Source organism: Peromyscus californicus, unplaced genomic scaffold (assembly GCF_007827085.1).
Source record: "Peromyscus californicus insignis strain IS unplaced genomic scaffold, ASM782708v3 Scaffold_5__1_contigs__length_169319896, whole genome shotgun sequence".
NCBI lineage: Eukaryota > Metazoa > Chordata > Mammalia > Rodentia > Cricetidae > Peromyscus > Peromyscus californicus.
The window spans coordinates 42,087,598-42,102,005 of record NW_026294573.1 but is presented as its reverse complement, the minus strand read 5'-3'; the positions used below and the strand labels follow the sequence as shown (position 1 = coordinate 42,102,005).

At 45.7% G+C, this 14,408-nt stretch overlaps 1 protein-coding gene across 10 annotated transcripts in view; it reads left to right on the top strand.

Moving 5' to 3' along the window:
- The window catches only part of Ttc39a (tetratricopeptide repeat domain 39A), a 56,147-nt gene extending 44,490 nt beyond the window's left edge, over positions 1-11,657 (top strand). For 8 of the 10 annotated variants that reach the window (XM_052715332.1, XM_052715334.1, XM_052715331.1 and 5 more), the window contains 5 exons: positions 1,231-1,351; positions 3,033-3,144; positions 3,502-3,616; positions 4,536-4,652; positions 5,131-11,657. In XM_052715332.1, coding sequence (XP_052571292.1) covers positions 1,231-1,351; positions 3,033-3,144; positions 3,502-3,616; positions 4,536-4,652; positions 5,131-5,251 — 586 coding nt within the window. In that variant the 3' untranslated portion in view covers positions 5,252-11,657. Of the gene's footprint in view, positions 1-1,230; positions 1,352-2,967; positions 3,145-3,501; positions 3,617-4,535; positions 4,653-5,130 lie in introns of those variants that run through there. The other 2 variants (XM_052715340.1, XM_052715339.1) reach the window with 2 other exon arrangements.
- The last annotated feature ends 2,751 nt before the right edge of the window (positions 11,658-14,408 follow it).

Sequence of the window (14,408 nt, the reverse complement as noted above, 5' to 3'; positions counted from 1 at the left end):
CTAGTGACACACTTCCTCTAAACAGCACCACCAACTGGGAGCCAAGTGTTCAAATGCCTGAGCCTATGGGGAACGTTTTTCACGTAAACCAGACTCTGAGGTCCAGAGAGGAAGACCTCTCTATCAGCTGAGTTAGCGAAAGCCACAAAGGAGCAAGGCACATGGTGATGACTCAAAGCAACAGAACTAAATCCCTTTCCCAGCTGGGACACCTTGGACAATTCCTTTAAGATAGGAAGAGCAAGCAGTGTAGTATTTGGAGACCCTGGAGTAGAACTTGGAACCTACAGGACTGCCCCAGAGTGCTGCTGTTTTCATTATTCTCTGGATCACTCATCTGCCTTTTGTGAAGCATCAAAAATGTTAGAGGATGGAGTCTGGAGCCTTCCTCCAGGGTCAAGATGAGGCTGGCTGGCTCCGTGACAGACCTTGGTTAGTGCTGTGACGGAGCACTTACGTGCAGGGTGCCTGCTGCTACAGCGAACTCCGTGGTCCCAGCTCACACAACTCCCCCGGCAAGCTTGCGAGGTGGTGCAGTCTAGGCTGTTGAGATTAGAACACAGACCCAGAAAGGTTCTGCAGTAAATCAGCAGCAAGGAACCTGGGGTGGCCTCACCCATCCAGTTGTTTCCTGAGCCCATGCGGCTTGGGGTCTGAGATCCCAGCCACACCCGGTGGCCAGGCAGCTGGTAGTGGGTGAGGCTCCAGCCAAGGCCTGCCCAGCTGTGTGCATTTCATTCTATCCCTGAAACAGCTGAGGCCACAGCTCAGGAGGCTGGAGTTAATTAAGGGTTTGAGCTGTCTGTCTGTGCAGGCCCCTCCCTTTCTCCGGGTGTTGATCTTGCCTGTGAAACCGGGATTAGACTTTTGTGGGCCCTCCCAGGAAGGCCTGGGCGTAGAGGGGAGATAAGTAGGTGGCAGGCCTGAGGGATAGCTAGTACATTCTCACACTGCCAGCCCTAGAGCCTTTGCAAGCAATCAGGCCATGCAGGGACTGTGAAATGAGCCCCTAACCACAGGCTGGCTCACACCTTGAAATGCTTTTTAGAGTTAAGCTCTCTCATTATACAGTGTGGAAACTGAGGCCCAGATAGGCCGAGTTGAGACTGGAAACCTGCTCCATTCTCCCTAATCTCCTGCCCCATTGTTGATAGGGATTGAACATGTTAGGTTAGTTGAGCCCTGCCACTGAACCAAACCAAAGCCCTGCTTTCCCCATTTCTTTTTCAGGGCTGTGCCAGGCTTGAAGCTCAAGATTGCCGGGAAGTCTCTACCCACAGAGAAGTTTGCCATCCGCAAGTCCAGACGCTACCTCTCCCCCAACCCCATCTCATTGCCAATCCCTGCTCTGGTGAGTAGGAAGACAGCCTCTGGGGCAGTTGGATGAGTGGACTGGAGAGGGTTTCACAATTCACCTGGGCTGGGGTGACAGGGCAGCAGGCTGCAGCTGCCTCAAGGTAGCAAGAACAGCTCTCCTAGGTACTAGACAACACCCCAGCCCCAAGCAGAGGGATCCCTGGCTGTCTTGTTCCTAGAATGCTGTTCTGGTCACAGGATTCTAATCACTATTTACGCTGTCTTCATTAGATCAACCTTTTCTGAGGTGAGGGTGGGGGTCTCAGGCCAGATTATGTTTGATTCTGAACAAAATCTGCGTGGCAGGGGGTGTAAGGCCTAAACCAGGTCAGGAGAAAGATGACTGAACTTGTCTAGCCCACAAAATTTGAACTCAGCTGTGAGGCTCCAGAGCCTAAATGCAGGGCCACTGTTAGGCTAAGTCCATGCATGGTTGGAGCTGGCACCAGATAATCTGAGTCCAGAAGAGGAGGAGCCCTGCTTTGCTTGCTGGAGTACTTTGTAGTCCCGGCTCTCCCGTTCAAGAGTGTAACCTCAGGGTCCTTCTGGGGAGTCAACATCTTCATGGGCATCTGGCCCGTTCATGCAGAGGAGTGAGAACCCATGATGACTTATGTCATACTTCCTAAACTGACCTTTTCTACTTCGTTTATTCTGTTTAGAGCTTGTATCCTCTGTAAGCTTTCAAGTACTTTACATGCTGAGTACAGCAGCACATACTTGTAACCCCAGCACTGGGAAGGTGGAGGCAGAAGGGTTCTCCTCAACCTGCATAGTTAGAGTCCAGCCTGGGATACATGAGACCCTGTCTCAAAGAAAATTTTGGTTTAAAATGTACAATAACATTATTACTATCAAATGGGGAAGAAGGTATTATGGGAAGGCAAGGAGATGTGACTATACCCACAATTCAAATGCTGCTTATGTAGAAAGTGATCCATGATCAAGTACACTGGGAGGGTATAAACCAGGCTATATACTGCTGATTCTCCTACAGCCTTTACAGCCAGTTTCTATCTGAGACCACAGTGCAACTTCAGGAACACTGATCTAAATCTGCACTGTACAAGACTCTGTAACAACCTTTCATGGCTTTATATGGACTGCATTCATATCCATTACCTGGCTTGATGATTTAGGAAATGTGACTATAAGCTAACAGGAAACTCAAATATTAAATTTTCATTTTCAGTATCAGTCAAGGAGGAAAAAGGGAATCAGGATTCCTGTTTTCTAATTCCCAATGAAGAGGCTGCCAATTTTTGAGACCACTGCTGTCGGGGGGAGGCTGTCTTGAGGTGCTTCATAGTTTCCTCCAGTAAGGGAGGTCCTGCCAGCTGGAGCAGGGAGGGCTTCCAGGGCAGTGGTGGGCATGACCCACCCCTCAAGAGGGTATAATAGCATTCATAGCAGCTGCAGTCGGAAAACAGCTGAAACCTATTGGCAGTTGGGCCACGCTAAATCCTTATGGAATACGATTCAATAACAAATCCCTGGTAAGGCTGCCTCCATAATGCCCTCAGCCCTACAGCTTCACAGACTGGGAAAAGACCTGGAAGATCAGGGATCCAAAGGCCTCAGACCTTTTGAACTGAGCTGCCTGTTTTACAGATGGGAAAACTGAGGCCCTGCTGAGGTAGAGACCCAGGACTGACTTGCCTCACTCCCACTCTCAGGAAATGATGTACATCTGGAACGGCTATGCTGTGATTGGGAAGCAGCCAAAACTCACGGATGGGATGCTTGAGGTCATCACCAAGGCTGAAGAGATGCTGGCAACCGGCCCAGGTGATTACCCTCAGGCTCTTGAACCTGCCAGGCTAGGTCAGGTCTTTAGAGTTGAAGGTTCCTCTGCCAAAAAATGTCCTTTCTCATTCCGCTGTCCCCGTAACCAGTCTTTTAGAAGACCAGTGTTAGCTCCTCTAAGCAAGTGTCCCTTGTCTCCTTGTCCAGGGCCTTCTCTTGAGCTTCCTCCAGTCACTAATTCACTCTGGAGCCATTATCTCAGTATCTTTCTTCTCAGATGTGAGTCCCCTGAGGTGAATTGTGTCAGATTCACCTGTGTCCTGGGTTCCAGAGGGGCTCCCTGAGTAACTGATGCGGAAGTGAGCAAGCCTCCCTTCTTCCCCACACCCTTCTTCTCAGAGAATGAGTACTCAACAGATGACGACTGCTTGGTCAAACTGCTGAAAGGCCTGTGTCTGAAATACCTGGGCCGAATCCAGGAGGCAGAGGAGAGTTTCAGGAGCATCTCTGCCAAGTAAGTGCTTCTGGCTGCTCCCACTGGCTTGGCTTCTCCATCCCCCCACCCCCCACTACAGTGGCTATCTCCAGTCAACTCATTCACCATACACATGCTGGTGTCTACTCTGTGTAAGGATAGAGCTGATGTTTATGGCACATGCTTTTTTTTTTTTTTTTTTTTTTTTTTTTACACATATACTCTGTTCCTTTATTTTTTTACAGGAAGGTTATTTTTTCTTAACATTTATTATGTATAGTGTTCTGTCTGCATGTATGCCTGAAGAGGGCACCAGATCTCATTACAGATGGTTGTGAGCCACCATGTGGTTGCTGGGAATTGAACTCAAGACCTCTGAAAGAGCAGCCAGTGCTCTTAACCTCTGAGCCATCTCTCCAGTCCGGCACATGCTTTTAATCCCAGCACTTGGGAGGCAGAGGCAGGAGGATCTCTAAGAGTTTGAGGCCAAGACATAGTGAGACTTTGTTTCAGTAAATAAATTTGGAAGTTTAGCAGCTAGACAAAAGCAAAGGAGTAAGTTTTAAGTGGAGTGTGGCTGGACACAGGACACATACCAGCTTCAGATGACAACAGTGAGGACCTGTCCTACCTGACTAAAACTATAAAGAAAGGCCAGACTAAGGGCCTTGTCTTCACAGGACTAAGCCACCCCACAGTAAAGGATATGGCATGGAAGACTGTTAAGTCCGTCTCCAGGGCAGCAGGGAGCAGAGGGTACCAGATAGGGAACAGGCTTCCCAGCTTAACAGACCATTCAACCGAGAGAAGCAGTGGTTGGGACTCAAACAGGGAGGTGAGCTAAGGCCATGCGGGACACAGTCTGAGGCTCCCAGCTTTCCTAAGACAAGGAATATGAAGTTTCCAGAAGTGGTGAAGAGGACCTGAAGGATGGACCATGTCTGCTTCTATTCTGCAGTGAAAAGAAGATTAAATATGACCACTACTTGATCCCAAATGCTCTGCTGGAGTTGGCCCTGCTGTTCATGGAGCAAGGCAGAAACGAAGAGGCCATCAAACTCCTCGACTCTGCCAAGTAAGGCTTGGTCAACTCCGTAGTACCCATGGTGCTCCCACAGAACTGAGGTGCCCAGGCAACAGTAAGGCTTCTGACAAGGGCAGTGTTCTGGGAACACAGCTCTAACCTGCCACAATTGAGCTTCCCCTCAGCTTACAGATTTAGCTGGAATTCTCGAGACAAAGGCCCACCCTGAGCCAGCTACAAAGCTGGTATAAAGACTCAAGTGTCCTGACTTCAAGCTCAAGGGCCCAACTGGACCAAGATGACAAGAGGGCCTGAAGGCAGTGGTGGGAGAGTACAGCCTTTGAAATAAGCCTTCCATTGCTTAGGGCTTAGCTCTTGTCTTGAGTACCTCCAGTGTCCTAAAAACTCACTTTTCAGACTGTATAAGGATGAGCGTGATAATGGTGGTGGTGTCTCACATAGCTCAAACGTATGATATATTTCCCACAACAGCCAAGCCTCTTGTGTCTGATCCTTTGCTCCCCTTTAGGCAAAACTACAAGAACTACTCCATGGAGTCAAGGACACATTTTCGAATCCAGGCAGCCACACTCCAGGCCAGATCTTCCCTGGACGGCAGCAGATGCACAGTTTCATCAGTGTCCTTGTAGCTTTTGGCAGCACTCCTGGGCTGAAAGATGAACACACAGCTAGCTGGACAGAGCTCCTGGAAACATTTCAAAAGATCCCCCTCCCTCTGCCTTTCCTTAGGGTCCACCTGGTGCTCCTGTGGGATGCACAAGAACATCTGTGCAGAAGCAAAGACAGCGTTTTTACCAGTGTGGCCGAGGCCTTGCCAAGGGCAGAGCAGGTGGAGCCTTCTGCCAGTCCTATCACACATACGGGTACTTGTTTCACACTGTGATGTTTAAGAGAATGTATGAAAGTTTACATTTCTTTAGAAATACATTGATGGGATTATAGTTGGTGTTTAAAAAAAAAAACCAAACCAAAAATAATTGCTGTAAATCTGTTTTCACCCAGACATTGTGGAAGTAAATCTCTCTACATGCTGCCAAGGCCAAACTGCTGTTGAAATCTCAGCAATGTCTTGGTTTTTGAGGTTAGAATAGGGGCGTTCCTAGCACCTGAACTTTTGGCTTCAAAGTTCTATATACAAAATTCCAGGACAGCCAGACTGTCTAAAAAATAAATAAACTAAATTAAGTTGCTAGCATTTAAAAGTGAGCTTTCATGAATTTGGAATTTTGTCTTCTAAAGGCAGGAGAATCCAAAGTTCTGTTACTCTTGGAGAGTCTGAAGCCAGAATGAGATATGTAACCCTGCTCTCAGAACACGATCAACCAAACCAACCAGTTCCATAAGTCATAGAGGAAGAAGCTTTGGGATTCTCATAAGGAAAAGGCCAAACAAAACCCTTTATTCATGGTCCCTTTTCATACGTAGTGCTGCTTTTCTTCAGAACGACACAAGAATCTTTCCATAGACAACAAGCTCTTTCCAAGTGTGTTCTCTTTCTGAGTCCTGGATGTGGAGACCAACCTGGAAGTTTTGGGGAGGGGTGGTTCCTCGAGGCTTATGCCAAAGTGGCCGGTCACATGACACTAACACATGCCATGTAAACTGCAGCTTATGAGACGGTCTCAGAGTTTCAAGCGCTTTTGCCTCCATTTCAAAATGTCAGGATGACTTCCTTGTACCATCCGAGCTACTGCTGCTGTTTTCCTTAATTAGCCCACCTTTACCTCAGCTGCCCTGGTTGCAGTTTGGCTAATGACGTTTAAAGGATTAAGCCTCTGGGATCCCACCTGTAGCTTTCTGAGGTAGTCTGTGAAAAAGAACACTGGGTTTCTAAATCCTACCCTCAGGTAGGGGATTTTGAAGATGGAATCCTACCCTAGGCTGCTCCACGTCCTAAGTCATCCTGGCTCACCCCTTCTCTAGTACAGACTTTCATAGCGCACCTCTGCCTGGTAGGAGACTGTGACAGCTGGAAAGCCCCGAGGGCAAGAGATCCTCACTTGCCAAAGCCCGAGTCCTGTGCCACACGAACAGTTGCCAGGGAAGCAGCAACCGTACCAGGGGATCTGAACAGTCCCTTGACAATGCTGTCTAGCTCAGCTGCTCACCTGGTCTGCAGGGCGTTGGCACCACACTGGTCCCTATCAGCTCTCCCACACCTTGGCAGGTTTCCCTATCATCTCTTGAGTCAGAGTGGGAGTGTTTCCAATACAGCTATCACCAGTCCCAGCAAAAAGTCACAACCCCATACCAAATCGAGGCCCCTAAAAGGCCAACCTCAACCCAAGGCTTGGCTCAGGCCCAGGTGGGAGATTCCCAGCAAGAATTGTCAACATTAGAAGAGGCCTTCAGAAAGTCTCAGTATGCTGGGACCATTTAACAAAAGAATCTATAAATCCACTTTATAATTTTTATAGTTCTTTAATTCTAAGATGATACGGAACCAACAATCTCCTATTTTGGGAGGGGAGGGTTCAAGAGGGTTTTTCTGTGTAGCCTTGGCTGTTCTGGAACTTCTTGTCCTGGAACTCAATCTGTAGACCAGGTCAGGCTGGCCTCGAACTCAGAGATCCACCTGCCTCTGCCTCCCAAGTGCTGGGTTTAAATGTGTGTGCCGCTGCCACCACCTGGCAACAATCTCATCTTTTACTTCAAATATACAGCCTTTCAGAGTGCCTCTTTAACAATTTCCTGATGTACGTATGACAATCACAGTTAACTGAGAAGGGTGGATTCTGAAATCCAAGCAGTAAATGGGAACATCTCATACCTGCTATCAGCTACAACTTTTCAAGGTTATAAGGTGCCGTTCTGCTGGGTTTAGCACAACTAGTATTGAAAAGTTCAATACTGACCAACAACGTAAACCCACAACCAACCTCATCTGGGAGCTTGAGAATTCATTCTTGAATGAGCAACTATAATTTGTTCCCACTGCATACAGCCAGCTAAAAGCAGCAGAGCTCTTCGGAGGCATACAGTTGCTAACAGTTGATAAGCAGACATCCAGAGGCATCACAGCTACCACCTTGTAAATGACTGTGAAGGGCAGTTTTCCTTAATAGTAAGGAACACTTCACAATACTAGACATCAGCTAGACATGGTGACCCATACCTGTAATCCCAGCACTCAGGAGGCAGAGGCAGGTGAATTTCTGAATTCAAGGCCAGCCTGTTCTACAGAGTGAGTTCCAGGACAGCCAGGGCTACAGAGAAACCCTGCCACAAGGGAAAAAAAAATTCAAGGACATATGTATGCTACACTGCTACATACTGAGTTCAAGGCCAGCATGGGCTATGAGATCCTATCTCAACCAATCACTGAAACAATAAAAAAAAAAAAAATCAAAGTCTTTGTTCTACAGAAAATAATAGCTAATAAGTGCTCACAATCTGCTAGCTGCTACCAAACTAGCTGTAATCCTTATAAGTACCTATGAGGTAGGGACTGATTGTTTTCAAGAGAAGAAAATAATTTGCCTAGGATCACAGAGCCATCATGCATCCATCACAAAAATTTGAAGCCAGGCAGCTGAATTCTAAAGCCTACTTCGCTAAATTGTTGGCCAACCTATTATCAGTTTAATGCCTAAGTCACACTGAATCTTGGGGCACTGTGAAAGATGGAAGAGGTACTGGCTAATTCCACCTTTGGAAATCTTTGTTAACACATGGAGTATATATGACATGGGTCCCTGTGTCCAAATGGCACCATGAGATACTGAGGTCTAATCTAAGTTCAACAAAGCCAAAAGAAAAAAACAACAACAACAAAACATCCAAACAAAAACAGCATTTAACAAGAGTTGGGGCTGAAGAGAAGGCTCAGCAGGTAAAGCTGCTTGCTGACCAGTATGAAGACCTGAGTTCAGATCCTAAGCATCCACGTAAAAAACAAACAAAAACTAGATGCAGAAGTGCACATCTGTAATTGAGCACTGTGGAGGCAGAGACAGGTTGATCCCTGGAGCTCACAGACACACACAAAAAACCCAGCAAGATTTTTTGACCTATGTACACATCTACAAACTTGTTCATGAACATCACTGAGGCATGATGGAGGGCACTGATCCTCATCTGGACAGATAAATCCAGACTAACCTGTACAGTTGGGAAGGCAAGGCTACAACATGCTAGAGGTGGATTACAGTAGGAAGTGGGAACAGCAAGGGTGGTATACACTGCTAGACACCTGAACCTTAAAAAATTCATTTTAGGAGAGATGGTTCCGAGGTTTAAGAGTACTCCTGATTTTCCAGAGGACCAAGTTCAGTTCCCAGCAGCCATGTTGGATGGCTTACTACCATCTTCAACCGTCCGGCAACTACTCATATGCATGTACACACACACATTCTCTTAAAGATCAATACATTTTTAAAAAGTCATTTTATTTTGTGTGCTTGTGTGTTTGCATGTATACATGAGTGCATGTAGGAGCCCACAGGAAGACATTAGATGCCTTGGAACTGGAGTTATAGATAGCAGTGAGCTGTCTGTAGTGGATGCTGGAAATTTAACTTGGGTCCTCTGCAAGTATAGTAAATGCTAAATAAACAGCTGCGCTTTCTCTCCAGGTCCCAACTATAATCATGTTTTTTAGTTGGGTGTGGTGGCCTCATGCCTATAATTCCAGCATTTGGGAGGCCAAAGCAGGATAGCTCAGGAGTACAAGGCCATCCTGGGCTATAGAATAAAGACTGATTAAAAAAAAACTAACCAGTGTTTTTTGTTCAGTTTTTCTGAGACAGAATATCACTATGTAGCGTTGGCTGGTCTAGAACTTGCTATGTAGCCTTGGCTGACTTCAAACTCAGAGATGGACTGTTGTGCACCACTAGGCCCAGACTCAACCAATGTTTTAAAACTACTAATAACTACTACCTGCTCACCGGGCACCCCCTACTTTAGTTGTTAAAACAAACAGTAGGAGTACTTGCTTGAGCAAACACATCTCACCTACCAGTTCAAATGATCCATAGGTCAGAATCCTAAAAAGTCCTGGGGAGCCAACAAGATGGTTCAGTTTCACATGCAGGCCTGACCACCTGAGTTTGATACCTGGCATCCATAAGTGGAAGAGAACTGATTCCCAAAAGTTACCCTCTGCCCTCCACGTGCCTGCCAAGTGCTTATGTTACAAAGGATTACAATTATGTAACCAGGTCACACAGCACAGTTCCCCAAGAGAAGGCAGGGCCTGACCTTTGGCATGACTAAACTGGGCCATCTCTAGTGCTGCCATTAAGGCTACAATTTTTGGCTTTGCTCCTGTATTAGGCATTCTCTTCCAGTGGCTTTTTGACATGACAGGGTGCATGGCACTTCAGGGCTTCTAGCCTTAACAGCTTATGACTAGTGAATGGCACAAAGGATTTCTTCTAACTCCAGTATGCAGAATGCAGGGAGGGACAAAATTTGGCCTGGCTCAACATCTATTACTCAGGCAAGAAGTTCAAAGTGTAAGTCTCTGACTGCTATTAGCATCATTTGTGAACATAAGGAAAATCACAGACCTAGAAATTGTAGGCTTAAAGCCCAGAAAGTCTTCCAGATGAATGTGATGCACACTCAAGTTCCTGAGGCACTGGCTAGGAGAAAACTGTCAACTTGAGAGAGGTGCTGCTGTCCCTTCTTGCCAACTCCCAATCCCTTCTGAGCCTGGGTCTCCTTGTGTAGTGTTGGCTGGCCTAGAACTGCCTTGGCCCCCATGTGCCACCATGCCTGGCTTCAAACTCTATGAGACCTCCATCTCCATCAGAAATGCTCAGATTCCTAAAGAGTCCTCTTTTCATTTACAAAACAAGTGTCATACTTTTGTGGGGCTTACTCTGATAAGGAAGAGATATAAACACAAAGAATTAGTTGGGTTGGAGAGATGGCTCAGCAGTTAAGAGTACTGGCTGCTCTTCAAGAGGTCCTGAGTTCAATTTCCAACAACCTGGTTCACAATTATCTCTAGTGGGATCTGATGCCCTCTCTGGCATACAGTTGTACATGCAGATAGAGCATTCATATACATAAATCTTTAAAAAAAGAATTAGTCATAGAGTAAAAACAAATGGGTGTGGTTTAGTTCAGAGGATAAGTATGTAAGGAGCAAGCTACAGGGAAGAAATGATAATGTGAAAGGTTTTACAAGGTTCAAAGAGGCTAGATGGCAGAGTCCTATGAAAAGAGGCAGAAAGCCATTTCATGCCAGTTTGGATTTTCTTTTCATTTTTCTATGTAGGGTTTCTCTGTGTTGCCCCGGCTGTCCTCGAACTTGCTTTATAGACCAGGCTGGCCTCAAACTCAGAAAGATCCGCCTGCCTCCACCTCCTGAGTGCTGGGATTAGAGGCGTGCTCCACCACAGCCCAGTTGGATTTTATTTTAAGTCCAACAGGAAGCTATTAGAGTTTTAAGCTGGGGAATGACATCATTCAACTGATCCATAACATTATTTTAGCTGCTACATGAAGAATGGATTATTTGGGGTTAAACGTGGCCTACAACTCCAACTGCTTCTGGTTTGTCTAAAACACAAAATCTTGTGCCTTCCTTCACCAGAACTAGATAATCACTTGGTAAGAGTTAGCCTGTCACAGTCATGTAATGGTAGAAGTAGAGAATCAACTCTACAAAATTATCCTTGACCACCACATGTATACTATAGCACCTACATACATTCTTTCTCTCTCCCCCTTTTTCTTTCTCTTCTTTCCTTCTCTCCCTTCTTCCCTCTCCCTCCCTCTCATACAATATATGTCAACTGTGGAGCAGAGAGCAGGGCCCAGAGGATACAAGCTGATGAAGCAGAGCCATGATGTCCCAGATTTGAGGACCTAGAGGAGATGAAGTTTAAGATAGGCAAGGAAGTTACCCTCAAAGGGAACCTCCTCTTCAACACCCCGGATTGCTCTCTGACCTCCATGTATACACCCATGTAATACACACAAACCAAAAAATAACGAGTGATAATTTTTAGTCAACAATGATAACCATCAGTGCCTGTTGTTCAGTGTTATTCAAGAATAAAGTGAAAAAATTAAATTGTGCAGGTAATTGTGAACTTTTATAGAATTTCACTGGACCTAATGAAAACTTTATGGATCAGAAAAAAAGGTCGTAAATGCCCCATCTAGATTTTCTGTACCCATGCTAAGCAGCAAGGAAAGCAGCAAAGGACACATACAAGAAGCCTATGTAACCTTGCCTAGGAACTGGGTCACAAATACCGAGCATCAACACTCTCACTGTCAATCAGCTAAGGAAACAAAACACTACAATGTGCTAAAGTAAACTTCACAGTAGCATGGGAAAGAATTATCTACCAGTTATTCTAAACTCTGCCAGCATCAAAATGGCTTGGAGACTGTACTGGTTTGAGTAAGAAATGTACCCACAGGCTCACAGAATTCAGTACCTGGTCCCCTGTTGGTAGCACTGTCTGGGGAGATTATGGAACCTCTAGGTGGTAGAACCTTGTCTGTATTTCACAGGGGTAGGTTTTTGAGCTTATAGCCATAACCCACTTCCAGTTCTTGTTCTTTCCTTCCTGTGTGCAGATGAAAGGTGGGGTCTCTCAGCTTCCTGCTCCTGCTACCATGACTTCTCTACCATTATGTACATCTAGCCTACCCTCTGGAACAAGGGATCCTAAATAAATTCTTCTTTAAGTAACAGAAAATTACTACAGAGACTGAAAAATTAGATTTATTTTCCCTCTGCAACTAAAGGGATGAGAGTCTGTGTTACTAAATTCAGATCCTACACAGAAGTAACAGGATGACCAATTGCGGGGGTCATGGACATGTTCTACTGTATTGAACATTTATGTTTCTGACACAAACTGAAAATTCTTTCAGGGATCACTTTTTTTTTTTTTTTGGTTTTTCGAGACAGGGTTTCTCTGTGTAGCTTTGCGCCTTTTCCTGGAACTCACTTGGTAGCCCAGGCTGACCTCGAACTCACAGAGATCCGCCTGGCTCTGCCTCCCGAGTGCTGGGATTAAAGGCGTGCGCCACCACCGCCCGGCCAGGGATCACTTTTGATACCGCTCTGGTAAATATCATGTGGGTGGTCAATCAGTGATTAGTACAATGCAATGACTGTTTTTTTTTTTTTTTTTTTTTTTTTTTGGTTTTTCGAGACAGGGTTTCTCTGTGTAGCTTTGCGCCTTTCCTGGAACTCACTTGGTAGCCCAGGCTGGCCTCGAACTCACAGAGATCCGCCTGGCTCTGCCTCCCGAGTGCTGGGATTAAAGGCGTGCGCCACCACCGCCCGGCCAGGGATCACTTTTGATACCGCTCTGGTAAATATCATGTGGGTGGTCAATCAGTGATTAGTACAATGCAATGACTGTTTTTTTTTTTTTTTTTTTTTTTTTTTTTTTTTTTTGGTTTTTCGAGACAGGGTTTCTCTGTGTAGCTTTGCGCCTTTCCTGGAACTCACTTGGTAGCCCAGGCTGGCCTCGAACTCACAGAGATCCGCCTGGCTCTGCCTCCCAAGTGCTGGGATTAAAGGCGTGCGCCACCACCGCCCGGCCAATGACTGTATTTTTTAAAATTACTTTTATTTTATGTGCATTGCTGTTTTGCCTGTGTGTATGTCTGTGTGACGGTGTTGGGTCCCCTGGAACTGGAGTTACAGACAGCTGTGAGTCACCATGTGGGTGCTGGGAATTGAAACCGGGACCTCTGGAAGAGCAGTTAGTGCTCTTAACTGCTGAGCCATTTCTCCAGCCCCCACAATAACCATTTTAAACATAAAATTAGCACCTAAGAGTCTTGAGAAATAAAGTCTAGATGAGATAAACACTGAACAGGGGTCACAGACTGGTTTTTTTGCTGCTTCTTTCCCCCAACCCGTAAGAATAGATACTTAAATTCAAGTAAGTAAATTTAATATTACTTTAGAGTTATTAGATAAAAAGCCAACTTTCCTTGTGTTCATAAATTTCAAAACTAAAGGTTAAAAATGAGTTTGAGCTTACTGCTTTAGTTAAGATACATTTGCATTCAGGTGCAAGCAAATGACTAAGAAATGATTGCTACTGCTATAATATTGTTGATACCCATAATCCCAGTGCTGAGGAAGCCAAGACAGGAAGAATGCACTGGACTACACAGTGTGTACTAGGCCAGCCTGGGTTACAAAGTAAGATCCTATCTCATAAAAGAACAGAGTGTATCTATATTTTTTTGTTGTTGTTGGTATTGGGACTGAACTCAGTACCAACTAGTGAGGTAGGGAGGTGATCTACCACTGAGCTTCATATCCCCAACACATCATCGAAGCACTATCATTCTTAAGTGTATCTAAGAAACTCACCTTCTTTCCTTCTCACCACTTTCAGTCAAGACCACAGGTAGCTCTGGTTTAACAAGCTGTTTTTTTTTTTTTTTTTTTTTTTTTTTTTTTTTTTTTTTTTTCCGGTTTTTCGAGACAGGGTTTCTCTGTGTAGCTTTGCGCCTTTCCTGGGACTCACTTGGTAGCCCAGGCTGGCCTCGAACTCACAGAGATCCACCTGGCTCTGCCTCCCGAGTGCTGGGATTAAAGGCGTGCGCCACCACCGCCCGGCACAAGCTGTTTTTTAAAATGCTTCTTTCTGGGGCTGGAGAGATGGCTCAGCACTGGCTGCTCTCCCAATGGACTCAATTCCCAGCACCCACATGGAGGTTCATCACTGTCTGTAACTCCAGTTCCAAGGGATCTGACACCCTCTTCTGGCCTCCACAGGCACCAGGAACACAAGTGTTAGACAGACATATGGGCAGGCAAAATATCTATACACATAAATAAAATTT